Source organism: Phocoena sinus, chromosome 18 (genome assembly GCF_008692025.1).
Source record: "Phocoena sinus isolate mPhoSin1 chromosome 18, mPhoSin1.pri, whole genome shotgun sequence".
Classification (NCBI taxonomy): domain Eukaryota; kingdom Metazoa; phylum Chordata; class Mammalia; order Artiodactyla; family Phocoenidae; genus Phocoena; species Phocoena sinus.
The window spans coordinates 39,477,756-39,502,406 of NC_045780.1; the positions used below are offsets into that span (position 1 = coordinate 39,477,756).

Below are 24,651 nucleotides of genomic sequence, written 5' to 3' on the forward strand. Positions count from 1 at the left end.
TTTTAATGTCAGTAAGTGGGACATGTTATAAAATAATACTGTTGTTTTCTAATAAGTTAGTTTTATTACTGTGTATTTGGTACTCTTTCAGAATTTCCTGAAAATGTTAACCAACTGAAAAAATACATTGACTTTAGTAAACATTAATTACCTAGAGTGAAAATGAAACTCATCATTTTCCTCCCTTGAAGTCTTTCAATTCTGGCTGGAAATATAATAGAAAGACCCCCATCGAATTCCCAGTGGACATTTCTAAAACAAGACCTCTCCCATTGTGTTTGGAATATTCAAACTATTTTTACTCACCCTATTTTTTGCTTGTGATGAGAAAAATTTAGTTTTGTTTCTCTTCAAGGTATAAATAAAATTAAATGATAAATACATGAAAAAATTCTCAGGGATTTTAAAACAAAAATAATAAAATAAACTTAAATGAACTACAAAACAATTGTCTTGATTATAAAATACAGCATGATTAATCTTGATTAACCCTGATACTGAAAATGTCTGCTATTGTAGTCCTTGGAATATGTTTGGACAGAAGTTAGCCTCTCTTCCTAAGTGTCTGGAGATGTAAAGGCTTGCATTGCTTGCATCCATTTATTTAAAATTCAGAATTAATATGCAGTGTGCAATGCTGACTGGCATTAATGAGGCTTAGCCCAATCAACATAACATGCAATCCTTTTGTAATTTAAAATCTTTCAATGTCTTATTGCTCTTGTGAAATGGCTTTATAGTAAGGTTCTAATACAAGGAAGAAACCAATGGAGAATTGTAAAGTATAGAACATTAGTGTTTGAAGTGTACTTTCTGAGGGTTTTTATTTCTATGCATGCCCATAGCAATGGGTCAAAGGAGGTTCATAAAGCTCTATATAACATCCATAAACCACTTAAAGAAAATGTTGTAATGTGCAGAGAGCAGCTACAATTTGTGATCCTCATAAAGGTGGTTTTGCATTGTTCCTTGGTGAGTAATGACCTACGATTGTATCCAGTTTGTCTATAGTAAATTAGAGAGCATGGTAGTAATTGCTTAGAAAGAAATTTATAACTGGATGTGGCAAAATATATGGGTTTGTTCATGTATTTATTTATTTAGCAAAATTGAGTTCACACTCATGTACCCAGTACCCTGGCACACTCAATGTTCAGTTCACAGAGGTTTGCTCTGCTGTTACACATTTAGAAGGAAGCTGCTGAGTAACTTTGATATAAGATGCTATTGTTTAATTCCTAATTGAATTACCAAAATCTCTATAAGACTATAAAATTATTTTCCCTTTATTCCCACTCTCATTAAATATTGTATTGAGAAAAGAAGACAAAATTCAGCTTAATGTAGCCCCTTCACAAACTTTATGATTTTGGGGGGAATATATCTTTCTCTCTATCTCAAGTTCTGCATTTGTGAATTGTCCATTAAGAAAAACCTTGAAAGTCATTGCATAGAAGGAAAATCAAGCATTCTCAGGAAATGAACAATATACAGAGTTGCTAAATCTTTATAATAACCAATGATATTTATAGCAATAGATTGCTCTCAAATACCACTTAGGCAATAACACACTGAGAGAAAGCTATTTCTTGGTTACAGTACTTGGCACCTATACTTTTTATTAAATTGTTACAATTGTTTCAAAAATGTCAGCCAGCTTATGATAGAGACCATTAAATTTTGGAATAGCATAAGAAGAATCCCTAAACAAAGGGGAAAAAAATGTTTCATCTGATAATTCAACTTGAATCATTTACTGAATTTCATCAGACGTTAATTCCACATTCTTAGATTTTTTTTCCAGTCCTCTTTTTGCTTATATTTGTTAAAATTTTATTTTGTTACAAAGTATTCCTATATCTTAGCAGTTTTGGAATAAGTGGATTCAATTTAGTATATTATAAAATAGTAGGCGGAGGTAAATATTATACTAATGCTTTAAAAGTGACCTCCTTGCAATAACAATGTGCACGATAAGAAATACATCTTTTTGTCTGTTAATTTCACTTGATCACAGAGAACTATAATTGAGGGAAGCCAACTAGCCTACTTAATGGCCTGTGCCAAAAGACTATATAAAATCAGCTTTTGTTTTTTCACAAATCCCACATGGAAGAGTCAACTTCTTCCTGTTCATTGAGCAGAGGTGACTGCCTCCATCTAGCTAGTCTCTCTGCAAACCTGGACTAAAAATGGAAAGGCTTGTTAGCACAGAGGAGAAAGCAAGTGCTATTGTAGATGAAATGGGAGGAGGTACCTTTGGAGCATCAAGAAGGGAGAAGAAAGCTTACCTCAGGACTGAAAGAAGATACTGGATGGGGATTGTGAGAAGGGTGGAGGGGAATTTACACAAAGTGAGAAGGGCTATTGATCAGTTCAGGGAGTTTTGAAGTAGATCCCAGTCAACTTGCATACCCGGTGGGTATGATGCCCTGAAGAACCAAGAGGCTGGACCTGGCAAAGTCTCCTGTGTAGGGAAATGCTGCAGGGCTCAGAAGATGAACAGGAGCAAATCTGTTCATATATGCAGTAGATCAATTCAAATTTATCCACTTATGTAACATATTACTGTGAGAAAGATGCTTTCAGCTATGATTTACTGAAGGTCCAGTTGGAGAAACAAACCATGATGACTAAATCCACTGCTTTGTTTTTTGTTTTTAATACAGATATTCTCAATCTATAAGACTAATGTACTTTATTTTTGTGTTAGCATTTATGATACAAAATGTAGGTTTGGGAATACTAATTTTGCAATGAATTTGTCTGCTGAAGACGAAAATATAAAAGAAAAAGGAAAACAGCTACAAAGAAATTATTACCCAGGGAGTTAGAGGCCAAAATAATCTAGGTGAATACAAGTCTCTGTAAAAGTCTTGCATTTATGCATTTATTCTTTCATTTCACTTAAAATTTTCACATAAATTATTTATAAAATACCTGGTAATGCTGCAGGCATTGTACTATATACTGGAGATAAATTGTCAACAGGAGGATCATGTTCTCTTGTGAAGTGAAAGAAAGTAAAACCTATTTAGAGGAAGTAGTGAAAGACCTTTAAGCCATAGTACCATAGAAAGAAAACCAGCATGTTTCTAAAAAAAACATTTTCTACTAAAAAGGGAAGGGTTTATCCTGAGCCATATCAAAAGGGATCTACCTCCCATGTGGCACATTTATTTCTGAAGAGGCACCATTTCAAGATTTTATAGTTTATAAAGCTCTTTCATAACCATTATCTACAACCTTGTTGAGGTGGATGATACAGATTTTTAACAAAGCCATGCTAATTATTTTTCTATGTGCTAATTCATTTTCAGTTATTTGAAATGCTCAGAAAGAGTAAAGAGAAAAAAGGAAAATACCTATGTCCCTGGCACCCTGAACAAATATATGTTAATATTTTCTGATATTTCTCTCTCCAATTTTTAAAGGAAAATACTTTTTTAAGAAAAGAAGAGAGGCAAAACAATTTTTTTTTAAATTTTTTACAAAATAAACAAGCAGACACCTGTATACTACTGGTACAGTTGACATTCCTTTTGAGTACTTTTACAGTTCACAATTTTTTCTCGTTCTACATAAGTAATCTCTACACTGATATGTATTCTAGCCATCTGTATTTCTATGATTTTAAAACTAAATACCATTTATATGGTATTTGTTTTCTAAATTTATTATACTGCATTTTCTTTTTAAATCAAAACATGTATTGCCTAGGGTGAATACCTATCTGTTCACACTTCTTGATGAGGGTTTTAGCTTTGTTTTCCAGTCATATTTAATGATGACAGGACAATAAGCCAGTAGAGAAGGACTCATAGAAGACATTAGAGAGAAGGAGATACAAGTTCAAGACTTCCTGATTTGAGACACTAAGATTCAGGACATTAAATGATTGGAACAAATTTTCGGAAATCGAAATGTACACTACGGATCTCTTAAATATATATATATATATATATATATATATATATATATATATATATATATTTTTTTTTTTTTTTTAAAGAAGATGGTGGTAGGAGTTTATTAATTTATTTTATTTATTTTTGCTGTGTTGGGTCTTCGTTTCTGTGCGAGGGCTTTCTCTAATTGTGGCAAGCGGGGGCCACTCTTCATCCCGGTGCATGGGCCTCTCACTATCGCGGCCTCTCTTGTTGCGGAGCACAGGCTCCAGACGCGCAGGCTCAGTAGTTTTGGCTCACGGGCCTAGTTGCTCCGTGGCGTGTGGGATCCTCCCAGACCAGGGCTCAAACCCGTGTCCCCTGCATTAGCAGGCAGATTCTCAACCACTGTGCCACCAGGGGAGCCCTTAAAATATAAATTTTATCAGCTTCCTGAAATATTCACAAAAATATATGGTTTGATGTAAGCATGTTTAGGAACATTCTAAGAGCTCTTCTCTTGTCTTCTTATAAATAGGAAATCGTTCATGGATCTGTTTGACAAAGTATTTTAGAATTGGGAAACAGTGGAGTATGCCATCAGAAAACATACTTCCTGAGAAAGTAACCAAGCTTAGTTTTCTCCAAGCTTTTCAGTTTTAACAATGACAATAGCAACACGAACAGTTAAATGATTCCAGAAGTAAAACATGAGAGATAAAAAGACAACAAGGAGTTTGTGGTGTCCTGGAGGGCGAGTGAAATAAATGCATCTTGAAGGAAGGAATTATCAGTTGTATCAAGTGAGAGGAGGACTGAGAATTGCCCTTTGAGTTACTATCCTTGGAGATGGTGAAAGAACAGTTTCAATGGAAAGGGGTGGTAAAAAATGTGACACAGGGACTTCCCTGGTGGCGCAGTAGTTGAGAGTCCGCCTGCCAATATAGGCAACACGGGTTCGTGCCCAGGTCCGGGAAGATCTGACATGTCGCTGAGCAGCTGGGCCCGTGAGCCGGTCGCTGAGCCTGCGCGTCCAGAGCCTGTGCTCCGCAACGGGAGAGGCCACAACAGTGAGAGGACCGCGTACCAAAAAAAAAAAAAAAAAAAGTGACACACATGGGCTTCCCAAAGGAATGGGTGGAGAGGTTGAAAACACCAAGTATAGACAATCCTTTTACGTAGATTTTTTTCTGTAAATGTTTTATTAACCTTTAGAACTTTTGTATTAAAAATTTAAGAATGTTTACCAATTCCTCATGAAAGTAATCACTAGTTTCTTAAAATGGGTAGGAATAATAGTTTCAGTGGGAAGTTTTAACAAAAGGAATGGTTATTTAATGAAACCTATAGCATAAAAATACAAGGCGGCTGCCTCTATAATGATTGTATAAATTTTATACCAGCACCATTGATTTTTAGCAAACATTGCTTTGGTAAAAAGGTAGGAAGAGTAACAGAATAGCAGGGCATATTGCAGCTACTACAGAGTTAGGTGGAAAATGTAAAGAACCCGCTTCGTAGCAAAGAAAACAACAGCGTCTTACTTATGGTTATGTGTTTTTTCATCAAACATTTTTTTTTTTAATTGGGGTAATTGCTTTAAAATGGTGTCTTAGTTTCTGCTTTATAACAAAGTGAATCAGTTACACATATACATATGTCACCATATCTCTTCCCTCTTCCGTCTCCCTCTCTCCCACCCTCCCTATCCCACCCCTCTAGTCAATCACAAAGCACTGAGCTGATCTCGCTGTGCTTTGCGGCTGCTTCCCACTAGCTATCTACCTTACGTTTGGTAGTGTATATATGTCCATGCCTCTCTCTCGCTTTGTCACAGCTCACCCTTCCCCCTCCCAATATCCTCAAGTCCGTTATCAAGTAGGTCTGTGCCTTTATTCCTGTCTTACCCCTAGGTTTTTCATGACATTTTTTTTTCTTAAATCCCATGTATATGTGTTAGCATATGGTATTTGTCTTTCTCTTTCTGAGTTACTTCACTCTGTATGACAGACTCTAGGTCTATCCACCTCATTACAAATAGCTCAAATATGTTTCCTTTTATGGCTAATATTCCATTGTATATATGTGCCACATCTTCTTTATCCATTCATCCAATGATGGACACTTAGGTTTTTTCCATCTCCTGGCTATAGTAAACAGAGCTGCAATGAACATTTTGGTACATGACTCTTTTTGAATTATGGTTTTCTCAGGGTATATGCCCAGTAGAGGGATTGCTGGGTCATATGGTAGTTCTATTTGTAGTTTTTAAAAGCACCTCCATACTGTTCTCCATAGTGGCTGTACCATTTCATATTCCCACCAGCAGTGCAAGAGTGTTCCCTTTTCTCCACACCCTCTCCAGCATTTATTGTTTCTAGATTTTTTGATGATGGCCATTCTGACTGGTGTGAGATGATATCTCATTGTAGTTTTGATTTGCATTTCTCTAATGATTAATGATGTTGAGCATTCTTTCATGTGTTTGTTGGCACTCTGTATATCTACTTTGGAGAAATGTCTGTTTAATTCTTCTGCCCATTTTTGGATTGGGTTGTTTGTTTTTTTTGTTTTGAGCTGCATGAGCTGCTTGTAAGTTTTAGAGATTAATCCTTTGTCAGTTGCTTCATTTGCAAATATTTTCTCCCATTCTGAGGGTTGTCTTTTGGTCTTGTTTATGGTCTCCTTTGCTGTGCAAAAGCTTTGAAATTTCATTAGGTCCTGTTTGTTTATTTTTGTTTTTATTTCCATTTCTCTAAGAGAGAGATGGGTCAAAAAGGATCTTGCTGTGATTTATCTCATAGAGTGTTCTGCCTAAGTTTTCCTCTAAGAGTTTCACAGTGTCTAGCCTTACATTTAGGTCTTTAATCCATTTTGGGCTTATTTTTGTGTATGGTGTTAGGGAGTGATCTAATCTCATACTTTTACATGTACCTGTCCAGTTTTCCCAGTACCACTTATTGAAGAGGCTGTCCTTTCTCCACTGTATATTCCTGCCTCCTTTATCAAAGATAAGGTGACCATATGTGCATGGGTTTATCTCTGGGCTTTCTATCCTATTCCATTGATCTATATTTCTGTTTTTGTGCCAGTACCATACTGTCTTGATGACTGTAGCTTTGTAGTATAGTCTGAAGTCAGGGAGCCTGATTCCTCCAGCTCTGTTTTTCGTTCTCAAGATTGCTTCGGTATTCAAGGTCTTTTGTGTTTCCATATAAATTGTGAAACTGTTTCTTCTAGTTCTGTGAAAAATACCAGTGGTAGTTTGATAAGGATTGCATTGAATCTGTGGATTGCTTTGGGTAGTAGAGTCACTTTCACAATGTTGATTCTTCTAATCCAAGAACATGGTATATCTCTCCATCTATTTGTATCATCTTTAATTTCTTTCATCAGTGTCTTATAAGTTTCTGCATACAGGTCTTTTGTCTCCTTAGGTAGGTTTCTTCCTAGATATTTTATTCTTTTTGTTTCAATGGTAAATGGGAGTGTCATCATGATTTCACTTTCAGATTTTTCATCATTAGTGTATAGGCATACCAGAGATTTCTGTGCATTAATTTTGTATCCTGCAACCTTACCAAATTCATTGATTAGCTCTAGTAGTTTTCTGGTAGCATCTTTAGGATTCTCTATGTATAGTATGTCATCTGCAAACAGTGACAACTTTATTTCTTCTTTTCCAATTTGGATTCCATTTATTTCCTTTTCTTCTCTGATTGCTGTGGCTAAAAATTCCAAAACTATGTTGAATAAGAGTGATGAGAGTGGGCAACCTTGTCTTCTTCCTGATCTTAGTGGAAATGGTTTCAGTTTTTCAGCATTGAGGATGATGTTGTCTGTGGGCTTGTCATATATGGACTTTATTATGTTGAGAAAAGTTCCCTCTATGTCTACTTTCTGCAGGGTTTTTATCATAAATGGGTGTTGAATTTTGTCAAAAGCTTTCTCTGCATCTATTGAGATGATCATATGTTTTTTCTTCTTCAATTCGTTAGTATGGTTTATCATGTTGATTGATTTGCGTATATTGAAGAATCCTTACATTCCTGGAATAAGCCCCACTTGATCATGGTGTATGATCCTTTAAATGTGCTGTTGGATTCTGTTTGCTAGTATTTTGTTTACGATTTTTGCATCTATGTTCATCAGTGATATTGGCCTGTAGTTTTCTTTCTTTGTGACACCCTTGTCTGGTTTTGGTATCAAGGTAATTGTGGCCTCGTAGAATGAATTTGGGAGTGTTCCTCCCTCTGCTATATTGTGGAAGAATTTGAGAAGGATAGGTGTAAGCTCTTCTCTAAATGTTTGATAGAATTCACCTGTGAAGCCATCTGGTCCTGGGCTTTTGTTTGTTGGAAGATTTTTAATCACAATATCAATTTCAGTGCTTGTGATTGGTCTGTTCATATTTTCTATTTCTTCCTGATTCAGTCTTGGCAGGTTCTGCATTTCTAAGAATTTGTCCATTTCTTCCAGGTTGTCCATTTTATTGGCTTAGAGTTGCTTGTAGTAATCTGTCATGATCCTTTGTATTTCTGCAGTGTCAGTTGTTACCTCTCCTTTTTCATTTCTAATTCTCTTGATTTGAGTCTTCTCCCTCTTTTTCTTGATGAGTCTGGCTAATGGTTTATCTAGTTTTTTTTTTTTTATCTTCTCAAAGAACCAGCTTTTAGTTGTATTGACCTTTGCTATCATTTCCTTCATTTCTTTCTCATTTATTTCTGATCTGATTTTTATGATTTCTTTCCTTCTGCTAACTTTGGGGTCCTTTTGTTCTTCTTTCTCTAATTGCTTTAGGTGCAATGTTAGGTTGTTTATTCGAGATGTTTCCTGTTTCTTAAGGTGGGCTTGTATTGCTATAAACTTCCCTCTTAGAACTGCTTTTGGTGCATCCCATAGGTTTTGGGTCATCGTGTTTCCATTGTCATTTATTTCAAGGTATTTTTTAATTTCCTCTTTGATTTCTTCAGTGATCACTTCGTTATTAAGTAGTGTATTGTTTAGCCTCCATGTGTCTGTATTTTTTACAGATCTTTTGCTGTAATTGATATCTAGTCTCATGGAGTTGTTGTCAGAAAAGATACGTGATACAATTTCCATTTTCTTAAATTTACCAAGGCTTGATTTGTGACCCAAGATATGGTCTATCCTGGAGAATGTTCCATGAGCACTTGAGAAAAATGTGTATTCTGTTGTTTTTGGATGGAGTGTCCTATAAATATCAATTAAGTCCATCTTGTTTAATGTATCATTTAAAGCTTGTGTTTCCTTATTTATTTTCATTTTGGATGATCTGCCCATTGGTGAAAGTGGGGTGTTAAAGTCCCTACTATGAACGTGTTACTGTTGATTTCCCCTTTTATGGCTGTTAGCATTTGCCTTATGTATTGAGGTGCTCCTATGTTGGGTGCATAAATATTTACCCTTGTTATATATTCTTCTTGGATCGATCCCTTGATCATTATGTAGTGTCCTTCTTTGTCTCTTCTAATAGTCTTTATGTTAAAGTCTATTTTGTCTGATATGAGAATTGCTATTCCAGCTTTCTTTTGGTTTCCATTTGCATGGAATATAATTTTCCATCCCCTTACTTTCAGTTTGTACGTGTCTCTACATCTGAAGTGGGTCTCTTGTAGACACCATATATATGGGTCTTGTTTTTGTATCCACTCAGCCAATCTGTGTCTTTTGGTGGGAGCATTTAGTACATTCACATTTAAGGTAATTATCGATATGTATGTTCTCATTCCCATTTTCTAAATTGTTTCGTGTTCTTATTGTAGGTCTTTTCCTTCTCTTGTGTTTCTTGCCTAGAGAAGTTCCTTTAGCATTTCTTGTAAAGCTGGTTTGGTGGTGCTGAACTCTCTCAGCTTTTGCTTGTCTGTAAAGGTTTTAATTTCTCCATCAAATCTGAATGAGATCTTTGCTGGGTAGAGTAATCTTGGTTGTATTTTTTTCTCCTTCATCACCTCAAATATGTCCTGCCACTCCCTTCTGGCTTGCAGAGTTTCTGCTGGGAGATCAGCTGTTAACCTTATGGGGATTCCCTTCTGTGTTATTTGTTGTTTTTCCCTTCATGCTTTTAATATGCTTTCTTTGTATTTAGTTTTTGACAGTTTGATTAATATGTGTCTTACCATATTTCTCCTTGGATTTATCCTGTATGGGATTCTCTGTTTCCTGGATTGATTAACTATTTTCTTTCCCATATTAGGGAAGTTTTCAACTATAATCTCTTCAAATATTTTCTCAGTCCCTTTCTTTTTCTCTTCTTATGGAAACCCTATCATTCGAATGTTGGTGCATTTAATGTTGTCCCAGAGGTCTCTGGGACTGTCCTCAGTTCTTTTCATTCTTTTTTCTTTATTCTGCTCTGCAGTAGTTATTTCCACTATTTTATCTTCTAGGTCACTTATCCGTTCTTCTGCCTCAGTTATTCTGCTATTGATCCCATCTAGAGTATTTTTGAGTTCATTTATTGTGTTGGTCATCGTTGTTTGTTTCATCTATAGTTCTTCTAGGTCCTTGTTAAATGTTTCTTGCATTTTGTCTATTCTATTTCCAAGATTTTGGATCATCTTTACTATCATTACTCTGAATTCTTTTTCAGGTAAACTGCCTATCTCCTCTTCATTTGTTAGGCCTGGTGGGTTTCTATCTTGCTCCTTCATCTGCTGTGTGTTTTTCTGTCTTCTCATTTTGCTTATATTAACATGTTTGGGGTCTTCTTTTTGCAGGCTGTAGGTTTGTAGTTCCCGTTGTTTTTAGGGTCTGTCCAAAGTGGCTAATGTTGGTTCTCTGGGCTGTGTAGGCTTTCTGGTGGAGGGGACTAGTGCCTGTGTTATGGTGGATGAGGCTGGATCTTGTCTTTCTGGTGGGTAGGTCCATGTCTAGTGATGTATTTCGGGGTGGCTGTGGACTTATAATGATTTTAGGCAGCCTCTCTGCTAATGGGTGGTGTTGTGTTCCTGTTTTGGTAGTTGTTTGGCATAGGGTGTCCAGTACTGTAGCTTGCTAGTCTTTGAGTGAAGCTGGTTGCTGGTGTTGAGATGGAGATCTCTGGGAGATTTTTGCCATTTGATATTATGTGGAGCTGGGAGGTCTCTTGTTGACCAGTGTTCTGAAGTTGGCTCTCCCACCTCAGAGGCATAGCAATGACACCTGGCTGCAGCACCGACTCCTGGCTGCAGCACCAAGAGCCTTTCATCCACATGGCTCAGAATCCTCAATTTGGGATGATTCATTGGCTATTCATGTATTCCACAGATGCAGGGTACATCAAGTTGATTGTGGAGCTTTAATCCGCTGCTTCTGAGGCTGCTGGGAGAGATTTCTCTTTCTCTTCTTTGTTCTCACAGCTCCCAGGGGTTCAGCTTTGGACTTGGCCCCGCCTCTGCCAGTAGGTCGCTGGAGGGCGTCTGTTTTTTGCTCAGACAGGACGGGGTTAAAGGAGCAGCTGCTTTGGGGACTCTGGCTCACTCACGCCAGGGGGGAGGGAAGGGCATGGAGTGTGGGGCGAGCCTGCAGCGGCAGAGGCCAGCCTGATGTTGCACCATCCTGAGGCTCACCGTGTGTTCTCCCAGGGAAGCTGTCCCTGGATCCCGGGACCCTGGCAGTGGCGGGCTGCACAGGCTCCCCGGAAGGGAGGTGTGGATAGTGACATGTGCTCGCACACAGGCTTCTTGGTGGCGGCAGTAGCAGCCTTAGTGTCTCTTGCCGTCTCTGCGGTCCGTGCTTTTAGCCGCAGCTCACGCCCATCTCTGGAGCTCCTTTAAGCAGCGCTCTTAAACCCCTCTCCTCCTGCACCAGGAAACAAAGAGGGAAGAAATAAGTCTCTTGCCTCTTCAGCAGCTCCAGACCTTTTCCCGGACTCCCTCCCGGCTAGGCGTGGTGCACTAACCCCTTCAGGCTGTGTTCACGCCGCCAGTCCTCTCCCTGTGCTCCGACCTAAGCCCAAGCCTCAGCTCCCAGCCCCACCCACCCTGGCGGGTGAGCCGACAAGCCTCTCGGGCTGGTGAGGGCCGGTCGGCACTGATCCTCTGTGCGGGAATCTCCCCTCTTTGCCCCTCCGCACCCGTTGCTGTGCACTCCTCCGCTGCTCCGAAGCTCCCTCCTCTGCCTCCCGCAGTCTCCGCCTGCGAAGGGGCTTCCTAGTGTGTGGAAACCTTTCCTCCTTCACAGCTCCCTCCCACTGGTGCAGGCCCCGTCCTTATTCTTTTGTCTCTGTCTTTCCTTTTTATCTTTTGCCCTACCCAGGTATGTGGGGAGTTTCTTGCCTTTTGGGAAGTCTGAGGTCTTCTGCCAGGGTTCCGTAGGTGTTCTGTAGGAGTTGTTCCACGTGTAGATGTATTTCTGGTGTATCTGTGGGGAGGAAGGTGATCTCCGCGTCTTACTCTTCCGCCATCTTCCCCTCGTCCCCCCATAAAACTTTTATTGCTTTTGCTACTTCTGTTGTTTTTCTCTTGATATTTTGTTTATGAACTACTTCATTAGGAATTTGTGTCAAAAATGAAAGAGCTAATATTCCTGATTATGAGCCAAATTTGTGTAGGTATTTCTGTAGCTAGTGAATGACAATTCCCCAGGAACTATGACAAGTGTTTAAAGGAGGGGAGCATTATACACATAATAAAATGAGACTATTAAATGGAAAATATCAGATAGACTTTAAAGTATAAAATAAATGTATTTACAGTGATCGCCATTGAATATGATTGTTAGTGAGCTCTAGATCTCTTAAGTTTGATTTACATATGAATTCTGCAATATTAAATCTGTTTTAGCAAATCCATCTTAGCCATAATTCATTATATAGTTATTCATATCAAATTTGGAAAATGGAAAATTTTTTTTTGAATTTTATTTTATTTACTTTTTTATACAGCAGGTACTTATTTGTTATCTATTTTATACATATTAGTGTATATTTAGTGGGTGAAATCTCAAGACTTTTACAATAAAGCTTCTTTCTATTTTCAGCTGCAACTCCCTCTGAAATAGAAACTTGTTGGGAAGAATTCATAGTAATTAAATTGTTTTTTCCCTTAAGAACTTGATTCCTTAAAGTATGGGCTATTAATAATATAAGATATCAAAATACTGTTTATAGTGTTATTTTTTCTTTCTTTTTTGCTCTGATTCATAGATTTGTAATCCCCAGAGATTATTTACCTCATAACACTAAAAAACTTTTAAAAGTGATGAAATAACAGTGGATTAAACTTTTCCTTGGCTGCCATTCACTGTTCTATAGACAGAGGCTGCTCCAGAATTAGACATCGGAAAGGCATAGGGGTGAAATATTGTTTAGATAGAGGAACTTACCCTAGTGTGAATTATATTGCAAATGCATTCATTTTGCTTATTCACTACCTTAGGGAGGTAAAGAAGGAATGATGATAAAAGCTCACCTTTGACACCCACTGTATATAAAGTGCCATTCCATTATTTGGTTGTCCTCTCTTATATTAAGTCCAGTTCTATAACTTCTCATCATTGGGTCTAACCATTAAATTCCATTCACTAATAACCTCTGTCCCCATCCTCATAGCATACCTCACATGATCCATGGTTAAAGCACTATTGAACTACTTGCAGCTCATAGGCAAGTCCTGAGAATTCATGTCTTCTAGACTTTGCATATGATGTCTGTTCTCTCCTGACTACTGTGCTTGCCATGATTGCCTCATTGTCCCATCTTTCAAGACTCTGCTCACAGGAGTCTCACAGTTCTCTCTTCTGTCCTTTTGCAACTTATGCATATCACAGTGGTTTTTGTGTTTCCAATTATGGCTTCACTGCTAGTGTGAGACTATCGCAGATATGAAATGCCATACCTTTGTGAGACACTAAAATCCTGATACATAACCTGCACTCAGCAAATATTTGACGATCAAACAAATGAACAAACAGAATAGAATATGTGAATGAATAAGCAAATGAATGACTCCCTTAAGGGAGTTATGGCAGAGTAGCAATAGCCCAAGTCTTGTCACTTAGGAGTGATTTTACTGGGCAAATCTTTGCACAGAGGGCTTTGAATATATCTGAACCTCTGCCTTCCCCATATGTTAAGGTAGGATTATATTATCTACCTCTCTCTGCAGAAGTTTCTTGTGAATAATACATAAAATCTTATATGTAAAGGTATAAAGTATTATGCAAATAAAGGATTTTTTTTCAGTTTCAGAGGCATTATGATATATCCATGAAAAAGAAAAATCACCAGTATCACCTAATACACAGAAGGTTAAATAAGGAAAATGATGAAAAAATGCTAAGGAGCAAGAGATCAGATTGAAAGAGGAGTGAGGCCAAAATTCCTTATAGTATCCTAAGGCCAGAAAAGAAATGAAAACGCTAATCCAGGGATTCTAAACTCCGGCTTCACATTAGAATTAGCTGGGTATTTCAAAAGTATTTTTGCCTGAGCCCTAATTTATCTGGTGTGAGGTAGGGCTCATCCATTGACACTTTTTAAAGCTCCCTGGGTGATTCTAATACACAGGCAGAATGAGAGTCACTGCTGGGCCACAGGAATTGATGAAAAGTTTCTAGGGAGAAAAACTGCATCATACATGAGATGTTTTAAAAAGATTAATCAGCATGAATAGATATGAGGAGAAGCTAGGGATAGGAATTGAGAGACTAAAATGTCACAGATGAAAATAACTGTTTTAAGGCCTAAACTTTTTTTTTTTGAAAGCTAAGGAAGCTGCTGTGGAGAGATATCATAGATACGCCTTCATAATTAACAGCGAAGTTGTTCAGACAAACTCAGGCACATTCCAAGAATTAATACTGGCAGAGCAGCATTTTACAAACTACATCTAAGTCACTCAGGTTGCAAACAGAGGCTAAATGCAATAATTTATTTCATTACCCACGAAGAGTTCCTAGAAGAGGCAGGTTTTGAACAGGCTTGAAATAATATTGTTTGTAGAGAGGACAAGGCATATATTTTTTTTGATGCTGAAAGGTTTCTAATATGGGTTTGCATTTCAGAGTCATGCTTTCCTAGTCTGCCATATTGCTATGGCTTTTAAACAAACAAAGAAAAATAAATGAGATAATTAAAAATTGACATTGTTGGAATGTAATGAAAGGTATTCTGAAATTATTTTTAAAATATTTTCCATTTTTATGTGTTTAAAATAAAAAAGTTTTAAAAAATGTAATGTGAATATTTTAAAATACACATAAATATATAAAATGGTGGTTTTGAGATGAAAATATACTGACCTCAATTATGCCAAACTCTAAAACTCACTTGCTTTTTATTTTTTAATTTTTATTTATTTATTTATTTTTGTGGTACGTGGGTCTCTCACTGTTGTGACCCCTTCCATTGTGGAGCACAGGCTCCAGACGCGCAGGCTCAGCAGCCATGGTTCATGGGCCCAGCCGCTCCGTGGCATGTGGGATCCCCCCGGACCGGGGCACAAACCCACGTCCCGTGCATCGGCAGGCGGACTCCCAACCACTGCATCACCAGGGAAGCCCCTCACTTGCTTTATAAAATGTATTTAATAGTAATTTTCTAACAGATTGTTCTCTGGTATGGGGAAAATAAAATTTCATTAGTGAAGCAAAAATGTGGAATTCTAGTTTGAAAAATATTATCTTCCCTTCTTACATCATAAAAACTTGTGTAGGCTCTGTGGTCTTATAAGAGAGGAAAGGTTATATACCAATGATGAGCCCCTTTGGGGGGCACTACAATATCCTTTATTAAAGTAGAAACCTGAGACACCCCAATGTGATATTTAGTAAATGACCAAGCAGCCTTGAATCTAATAAGAGATTTAGGAAAGAAGGAAACAAGGATGAAAGAAAGTGAATAATATCTTGTTTTCACATAAAACAACTCTTGTGAGGAATATGGAAAACAATCATTTTAATATTTTCATGGAGAAAGGCCAAGCCATAATTTAATATCTTATGTTTTACAGTTCACATCCATTTCTAGGTGAATTATTTTAGTTAACCTGTATTTTAAAATATTTTGTATTTGGTACAGAAAAAAGTGAAGTAATATTTTAAAACCTTAAACTTTTAATTTTTCAGTTTTATCTACTTAAAATGTGTCATTTATAAGGGGCATGCATATAGTAGATAAGGTATGGGGCATGGTCCCAGAGAGCTGGGTAATAGCCCAATTTTGGGAAAAATATATTTTTATGCCTCATTTTCCTCATCTGTAACTGGGGATAATAATAATATCTATTATTATTTTTATACTATATACCGTTTATACTATATACCGTTTATATTATATACCATTTTTTTTTTTTTTTTGGTAAAGACTCAATGTGAATACATGTACCTGAGGGAGACCCCTGTTAGTTCACAGAGACCTCCTTTATTAGTTGCTTAGCAAATAACCATGTCTCTCAATAGACATTCTTAATGTGGAGTAATTTATCACAATTATTTGGTAATCTCTTTCAGTGTAACTCACACAGCAAAAGTGACAATATTCCTGTCACTCCTCAGAAATGTCCCAGCTCTGTGGGTTTCCACATTCAGGAGAATGAAGAAAGCCATTATGAGGCATGCCATAACTCTATAGAGACCATGTTGGTACTGAGCAATTTGCATTTTCCTCGTGGTTTTAAATACTCTAAATTAACTATTATAAATATTTTCTTTGATGACCGCTTTTATGGTTGCATTTTTACACTAGTACCTTTTTTAAAACAACTTTAAATAAACGATATTAGAACAAAAAGGAAGCTATAATCTTTTTTCCTTTTTTAGTAATGGTCGAAATATGAAATATAGTGTTCTTGTCATTGTAGGCAAAGTGTTAATTTTACCAATTTTTGGAGAAAGCAATGAGCAACTTTATTTTTAAATGTTCTTAATTCATTTTTATTAGTTGAGCTAAAAATGCCCACATCAATTTGTTGAAAGATTGATTTGCTTCATCCGCTATACTCAAGGAAGACAAAGAACACAATGCTGCTTAATAACAGGTTAAATTGGAGTTTTCATTAATCTTTTCTTTTTTACTACTTTTTCTCAGCTTGATCCTTTAGTGTCCTGTATGTTTTAATTTAAAATAAAAATCATCATTTTCCTTTTTCCTTAATGGGTTCATCCACTGTATAAGATCCATATTTTTTATTTATTTATTTATTTTTTTGGAGGGAGAGCTATTCCAGTACCAATTATTCTAATATGGCTGGGTGTAGGAATATGTTATTTTTCATTTAAAAAGAAATTGTGATTTAAAACACATAACATGAAATTTACTATTTTAATCATTTTAAGTGCAGAGTTTAATAATGCTAAGTATGTTCACATTGTGCAATAAAAGATCCATATTTTTAATGAATTGTGTTTCAATAATTGACTCTAGTATTAATACACACATATTTGTCTCACCTATTGTCCACTGTCACAACATAGATTGTAAAAAGATGATGGATAGACAGAATATGTATATGGGCATATATGTATGTGTGTGTACTGGTGTGCTCATGTGTTTTCCATTTTCTCTATTTTCTCATTGAAGCTAGGTTCCCCCCCCCCATTTCCTTAAAGGTACTGAAAACGTTTTGATTATTATTAATAATTATTAATTATTATTAACAGTAAAGTGTTTTTGCCAACTAAAGGAATCTATCCTTTTCAAAATTCTGGGTGTAATGTAGGTCAGAGAAACTACTTTGATTAATAGAAGTTTAATTGAGTAGGTAACTTCTTTTTTTGGACATACCATTAACTGAGGTGGAAAAAGGATAAAGTGACATTTGAGGCAGCTTATCCCCTAATTTTTCCTCCATGTATTTTTTTCTTATTTTTCTTTTTCTTTGTGTAGAGCTATTTAGAAACATCCTTCTATAGTCTTCTTCCTGCTTTGCTTTTATTTTCTTTATCTTTCTCTCTCCAAAATCTTAATCACTTGACAGTTGAGAGAAGAACTGTAATTTTTAACCCTTTGTTCATCATCACTATGTATGTGTCAAGTGTCTAGAACACAGGAGTGTGTGCCATTACTCACCCTTATTCCATTCAATAATAATGCAACCCTTATTCTATGGCAGAAATAAATGTTTCATTCATAAACACTCATGTAAACTTTTAAAAAGCCCCTACAGAATGACCTGAAAGCCATTGGAATCCAAGTTGATTTCAAATTCCTAAGAATTATACTCATTTATATAACATTTTTATGTCTGTATCTTTTGAGTAAACAATATATACTCCCCAGAGACCTCTTGAATTACCCAAGAGGGTAGAATATGAAAATTGTTAACTGAAGATTTTCTTATTTTTTCTAAGGAATTTAAATGAGCTGTAATTAAAATAATTTTCTATGAACCAGATATTTTTCTCCCCTAGATATTTTATAAGTCTCAAAGCATAGGAACACAGTGTGTACAGAGTTTATTAGACTAAAGTTCTAGGGAATATTGACAAGAAAAAATGATAGTAAAAGTTACAACGTCAATATATATTATGACTCCAATCATCAAAGAATAGTGAAAATAAATCTGCTGTGCTATGTTCATAAACAAAGGAAAGAAAGAAAATACTTCAGAAAACTTTTATCTCACAAATTTTCATTTAACCATCATATATACTCCAAGCCAATTGTAGTCTGAGTGGTTTCAAAGTAAGTTATCTCTTAGGTCCTATATCTCTCTAGTGGTCTATGATACCATAAAAGATAATGATTTAGAAAACGGACACTTTTGTAGCATGTCCTCTGTGCCAGATGTGTTTCAAGCTCCTTATGTGTGCATTGCTTTTGATAATAATTTGCCTAATTTCTTAAGTACACATTTTTTTAAATGAAGAACGACTATATCTGATTTTTTTAAATGTTTTTATTGGAGTATAATTGCTTTAATATGGTATGTTAATTCCTGCTTTATAACAAAGTGAATCAGTTATACATATATACCCACATCTCTTCCCTCTTGCATCTCCCTCCCTCCCACCCTCCACATGCAACCCTTCTAGCTGGTCACAAAGCACCGAGCTGATCTCCCTGTGTTATGCGGCTGCTTCCCACTAGCTATCTATTTTACATTTGGTAGTGTTTATATGGCCGTATATACGCTACCACTCTCTCACTTTGTCCCAGCTTACCCTTCCCCCTCCCCTTGTCCTCAAGTTCATTCTCTAGTAGGTCTGCGTCTTTATTCCAATCTTGCCCCTAGGTTCTTCATGACCTTTTTTTTTTTTTTTTTTTTTAGATTCTCTCTATATATGTGTTAGCATACAGTATTTGTTTTTCTCTTTCTGACTTACTTCACAATGTATGAAAGACTCTAGGTCCATCCACCACACTACAAATAACTCAATTTCGTTTTCTGTTATGGCTGAGTAATATTCCATTGAATATATGTGCCACAACTTCTTTATCCATTCATCTGTCACTGGACACTTAGGTTGCTTCTATGTCCTGGTTATTGCAAATAGAGCTGCAATGAACATTGGGGTACATAACTCTTTTTGAATTATAGTTTTCTCAGGATATATGCCCAGTAGTGAGATTGCTGGGTCGTATGGTAGTTCTAGTTTTAATTTTTTAAGAAACCTCCATAATGTTCTCCATAGTGGCTGTATCAATTTACATTCCCACCAGCAGTGCAAGGGTGTAAACTTTCTCCACATCCTCTCCAACATTTATTGTTTGCAGATTTTTTGATGATGACCATTCAGACCGGAGTGAGATGATATTGCATGGTAGTTTTGATGTGCATTTCTCTAGCGATTAGTGATGTTGAGCATACTTTCATGTGTTTGTTGGCAATCTGTATATCTTCTCTGGAGAAGTGTCTATTTAGATCTTCTGCCCATTTTTGGATTGGGTTGTTTGTTTCTTTGTTTGTTTGTTTGATTTTGAGCTGCATGAGCTGCTTGTAAAATTTGGAGATTAATCCTTTGTCACTTGCTTCATTTGCAAATATTTTCTCCCAATCTGAGGGTTGTCTTTTCATCTTGTTTATGGTTTCCTTTGCTGTGTAAAAGCTTTGAAGTTTCATTAGGTCCCATTTGTTTATTTTTGTTTTTATTTCCATTTCTCTAAGAGATGGGTCAAAAAGGATCTTGCTGTGATTTATGTCATAGAGTGTTCTGCCTATGATTTCCTCTAAGAATTTCATAGTGTATGGCTTTACATTGAGGTCCTTAAACCATTTTGAGGTTATTTTTCTGTATGGTGTTAGGAAGTGTTCAAATTTTATTCTTTTAAATGTAGCTGTCCAGGTTTCCCAGCACCACTTATTGAAGTGGCTGTCTTTTCTCCATTGTATATTCTTGCCTCCTTTATCAAAGATAAGGTGACCATAGGTACATGGGTTTATCTCTGGGCTTTCTATCCTATTCCGTTGATCTAACTTTCTTTTTTTGTGCCAAAACCATACTGTCTTGATTACTGTAGATTTGTAGTATACTCTGAAGTCAGGGAGCCTGATTCCTCCAGCTCCGTTTTTCCTTCTCAAGATTGCTTTGGCTATTCGGGGTCATTTGTGCTTCCATACAAATTGTGAAATTTTTTGTTCTAGCTCTGTAAAAAATGCCAGTGGTAGTTTGATAGGGATTGCATTGAATGTGTACATTGCTTTGGGTAGTATAGTAATTTTCACAATGTTCATACTTCCAATCCAAGAACACGGTATATCTCTCCATCTATTTGTATCAGCTTTAATTTTTTTCATCAGTGTCTTATAATTTTCTGCTTATTGCTCTTTTGTCTCCTTAGGTAGCTTTATTTCTAGGTATTTAATTATTTTCGTTGCAATGGTAAATCGGAGTGTCTTCTTAATTTCACTTTCAGATTTTTCATCATTAGTGTATAAGAATACAAGAGACTTCTGTTGATTTCATATCCTGTTACTTTACCAAATGCATTGATTAGCTCTGTAGTTTTCTGGTAACATCTTTAGGATTCTCTATGTATAGTATCATGTCATCTGCAAACAGTTACAGCTTTACTTCTTCTTTTCCGATTTGGTTTCTTTTTATTTCTTTTTCTTCTCTGATTGCTGTGGCTAAAACTTCCAAAACTATGTTGAATAATAGTGGTGAGAGGGATATTCTTGTCTTGTTCCTGTTCTTAGTGGAAATGGTTTCAGTTTTTCAGCATTGAGGACGATGTTGGCTGTGGGTTTGTCATATATGGCCTTTATTATGTTGAGGTAAGTTCCCTCTATGCCTCCTTTCTGGAGGGTTTTTATCATAAATGGGTGTTGAATTTTGTTGAAAGCTTTCTCTGCATCTATTGAGATGATCATATGGTTTTCCTCCTACAATTTGTTAATATGGTGTATCACATTGATTGATTTGCATATACTGAAAATCCTTGCATTCCTGGGATAAACCCCACTTGATCATGGTGTATGATCCTGTTAATGTGCTGTTGGATTCTGTTTGCTAGTATTTTCTTGGGGATTTTTACATCTATGTTCATCAGTGACATTGGTCTGTAGTTTTCCTTTTTTGTGATATGTTTGTCTGGTTTTGGTATGAGGGTGATGTTAGCCTCATAGAATGAGTTTGGGAGTGTTCCTCTCTCTGCTATATTTTGGAAGAGTTTGAGAAGGATATGTATTAGCTCTTCTCTAAATGTTTGATCGAATTCAGATGACTGAATTCACAGATAACTTCACAGATGACTGTGAAGTCATCTGGTCCTGGTCTTTTGTTTGTTGGAAGATATTTAATCACAGTTTCAATTTCAGTGCTTGTGATCAGTCTGTTCATATTATCTATTTCTTCCTGGTTCAGTCTGAGAAAGTTGTGCATTTCTAAGAATTTGTCGATTTCTTCCAGATTGTCCATTTTATTGGCATATAGTTGCTTGTAGTAATCTCTCATGATCCTTTGTATTTCTGCAGTGTCAGTTGTTACTTCTCCTTTCTTGTTTCTAATTCTATTGATTTGAGTCTCCTCCCTCTTTTTCTTGATGAGTCTGGCTAATGGTTTATCAATTTTATTTATCTTCTCAAAGAACCAGCTTTTAGTTTTATTGATCTTTGCTATTTTTTCCATCATTTCTTTTTCATTTATTTCTGATCTGATCTTATGATTTCTTTCCTTCTGCTAAACTTGGGGTTTTTTTGTTCTTCTTTCTCTAATTGCTTTAGGTGTAAGGTTAAGTTGTTTATTTGAGATGTTTCTTGTTCCTTAGGTAGGATTGTATTGCTAAAAACTTCTCTCTTAGAACTGGTTTTGCTGCACCCCATAGGTTTTGTGTCTTCGTGTTTTCATTGTCATTTGTTTCTAGGTATTTTTTTATTTCCTCTTTGATTCCTTCAGTTATCTCTTGGTTATCATGTAGTGTATTGTTTAGCCTCCATGTGTTTGTATTTTTTAGAGATTTTTTCCTGTAATTGATATCTAGTCTTATAGCATTGTGGTCAGAAAAGATACTTAATATGATTTCAATTTTCTTAAATTTACCAAGGTTTGACTTGTGACCCAAGAGATGATCTATTCTGAAGAATGTTCCATAAGCACTTGAGAAGAAAGTGTATTCTGTTGTTTTTGGGTGGAATGTCCTATAAATATCAATTAGGTCCATCTTGTTTAATGTAACATTTAAAGCTTGTGTTTCCTTATTTATTTTCATTTTGGATGATCTGCCCATTGGTGAAAGTGGGGTGTTAAAGTCCCCTACAATGATTGTGTTACTGTTGATTTCCCCTTTTATGACTGTTAGTATTTGCTTTATATATTGAGGTGTTCCTGTGTTGGGTGCATAAATATTTACAAGTGTTATATCTTCTTGGATTGATCCTTTGATCATTATGTAGTATCCTTTTTGTCTCTTGTAATAGTCTTTGTTTTAAAGTCTATTTTGTCTGATATGAGAATTGATACTCCAGCTTTCTTTTGATTTCCATTTGCATAGAATATCTTTTTCCATCCCCTCACTTTCAGTTTGTATGTGTCCCTAGGACTGAAGTGGATCTCTTGTAGACAGCATATATGCAGGTCTTGTTTTTCTATCCATTCAGCCAGTCTATGTCTTTTGGTTGGAGCATTTAATCCATTTACATTTAAGGTAATTATTAATATGCATGTTTCTATTACCTTTTTCTTAATTATTTTGGGTTTGTATTGTAGGTCTTTTCCTTCTCTTGTTTTTCCTACCTGGAGAAGTCCCTTTAGCATTTGTTGTAAAGCTGGTTTGGTGGTGCTGAACTCTCTCAGCTTTTGCTTGTCTGTAAAGGTTTTAATTTCTCCATCAAATCTGAATGAGATCCTTCCTGGATAGAGTAATCTTTGTTGTAGGTTTTTCCCTTTCATCAGTTTAAGTATGTCCTGCCACTCCCTTCTGGATTGCAGTTTCTGCTGAAATATCAGTTGTTAACCTTATGGGGGTTCAATTGTATGTTATATTTCCCTTGATGCTTTTCATACTTTTTCTTTGTATTTAATTTTTGATAGTTTGATTAATATGTGTCTTGGCATGTTTCTCCTTGGTTTTATCCTCTATTGGACTCTCTGTGCTTCCTAGAATTGATTGACTATTTCCTTTCCCATGTTAGGGAAGTTTTCAACTATACTCTCTTCAAATATTTTCTCAGTCCCTTTCTTTTCCTCTTCTTCTTCTGGGACCCCTATAATTCGAATGTTGGTGGATTTAATATTGTCCCAGAAATCTCTGAGACTGTCCTCAATTCTTTTCATTCTTTTTTCTTTATACTGCTCTGAAGTAGTTATTTCCATTATTTAATCTTCCAGGTCACTTATCTGTTCTTCTGCCTCATTTATTCTGTTATTGACCCCTTCTAGAGATTTTTAAATTTCATTTATTGTGTTGTTCATGATTGCTCTTTCGTTCTTCTAGGTCCTTGTTAAACGTTTCCTGCATTTTTTCCATAGTATTTCCAAGATATTGGATCATCTTTACTATCATTACTCTGAATTCTTTTTCAGGTAGACTGCCTATTTCCTCTTCATTTGTTAGGTCTAGTGCATTTTTGCCTTGGTCCTTCATCTGCTGTGTGTTTCTTTATCTTCTCATTTTGCTTAACTTGCTGTGTTTTGGGTCTCCTTTTCGCAGGCTGCAGGTTCATAGTTCCTGTTGTTTTTGGTGTCTGTCCCCAGTGGCTAAGGTTGGTTCAGTGGGTTTTGTAGGCTTCCTGATAGAGGGGACGAGTTCCTGAGTTCTTATTGATGAGGCTGGATCTTGTCTTTCTCCTGGGCAAGTCCATGTCTGGTGGTGTTTTGTGGTGTCTGTAACCTTATTATGATTTTAGGCTGCCTCTCTCCTAATGGGTGGGGTTGTGTTTCTCTCTTGCTAGTTGTTCAGCATAGGGTGTCCAGCACTGTAGCTTGCTGGTTGTTGAGTGGAGCTGCATCTTGACATTGAGATGGGGATCTCTGGGAGATATTTGCCATTTGATATTATGTGGAGCTGGGATGTCTCTTTTGGACCAATGTCCTGAACTTGGCTCTCCCACCTCAGAAGCACTGCCCTGATGCCTGCCTGGAGCACCAAGACACTGTCATCCACATGGCTCAGAATTAAAGGGAGAAAAAAAGAAAGAAAGAAATAAAAAGATAAAATAAAAGTTATTAAAATAGAAAACAAAAAAATAATTATTAAAAAAAATAAGTGATTAAAAAAAAAAAAGAAAGAAAGAAAGAACAACCAAACCAAAACCAAATCCACCAACGATAACAAGCACTGAAAACTATACTAAAAAAAGAAAAACAAGAAAATATAAAAAACGGACAGACAGAACCTTAGGACAAATGGTAAAAGAAAAGCTCTACAGATGAAATCACACAC

General features: G+C 36.3%; 1 protein-coding gene across 4 annotated transcripts in view; it reads left to right on the forward strand.

Annotated features, from left to right (window-relative positions):
* Nucleotides 1–24,651, forward strand: part of PCDH9 (protocadherin 9) — a 986,095-nt gene that overhangs the window by 353,600 nt on the left and 607,844 nt on the right. For 2 of the 4 annotated variants that reach the window (XM_032611593.1, XM_032611596.1), the window contains exon 3: nt 16,341–16,442. The exons of the other annotated variants lie outside the window; for them this stretch is intronic. In XM_032611593.1, the coding sequence (XP_032467484.1) occupies nt 16,341–16,442 (102 nt within the window). The remainder of the gene's footprint in view (nt 1–16,340; nt 16,443–24,651) is intronic. 4 annotated transcript variants of the gene reach the window in all.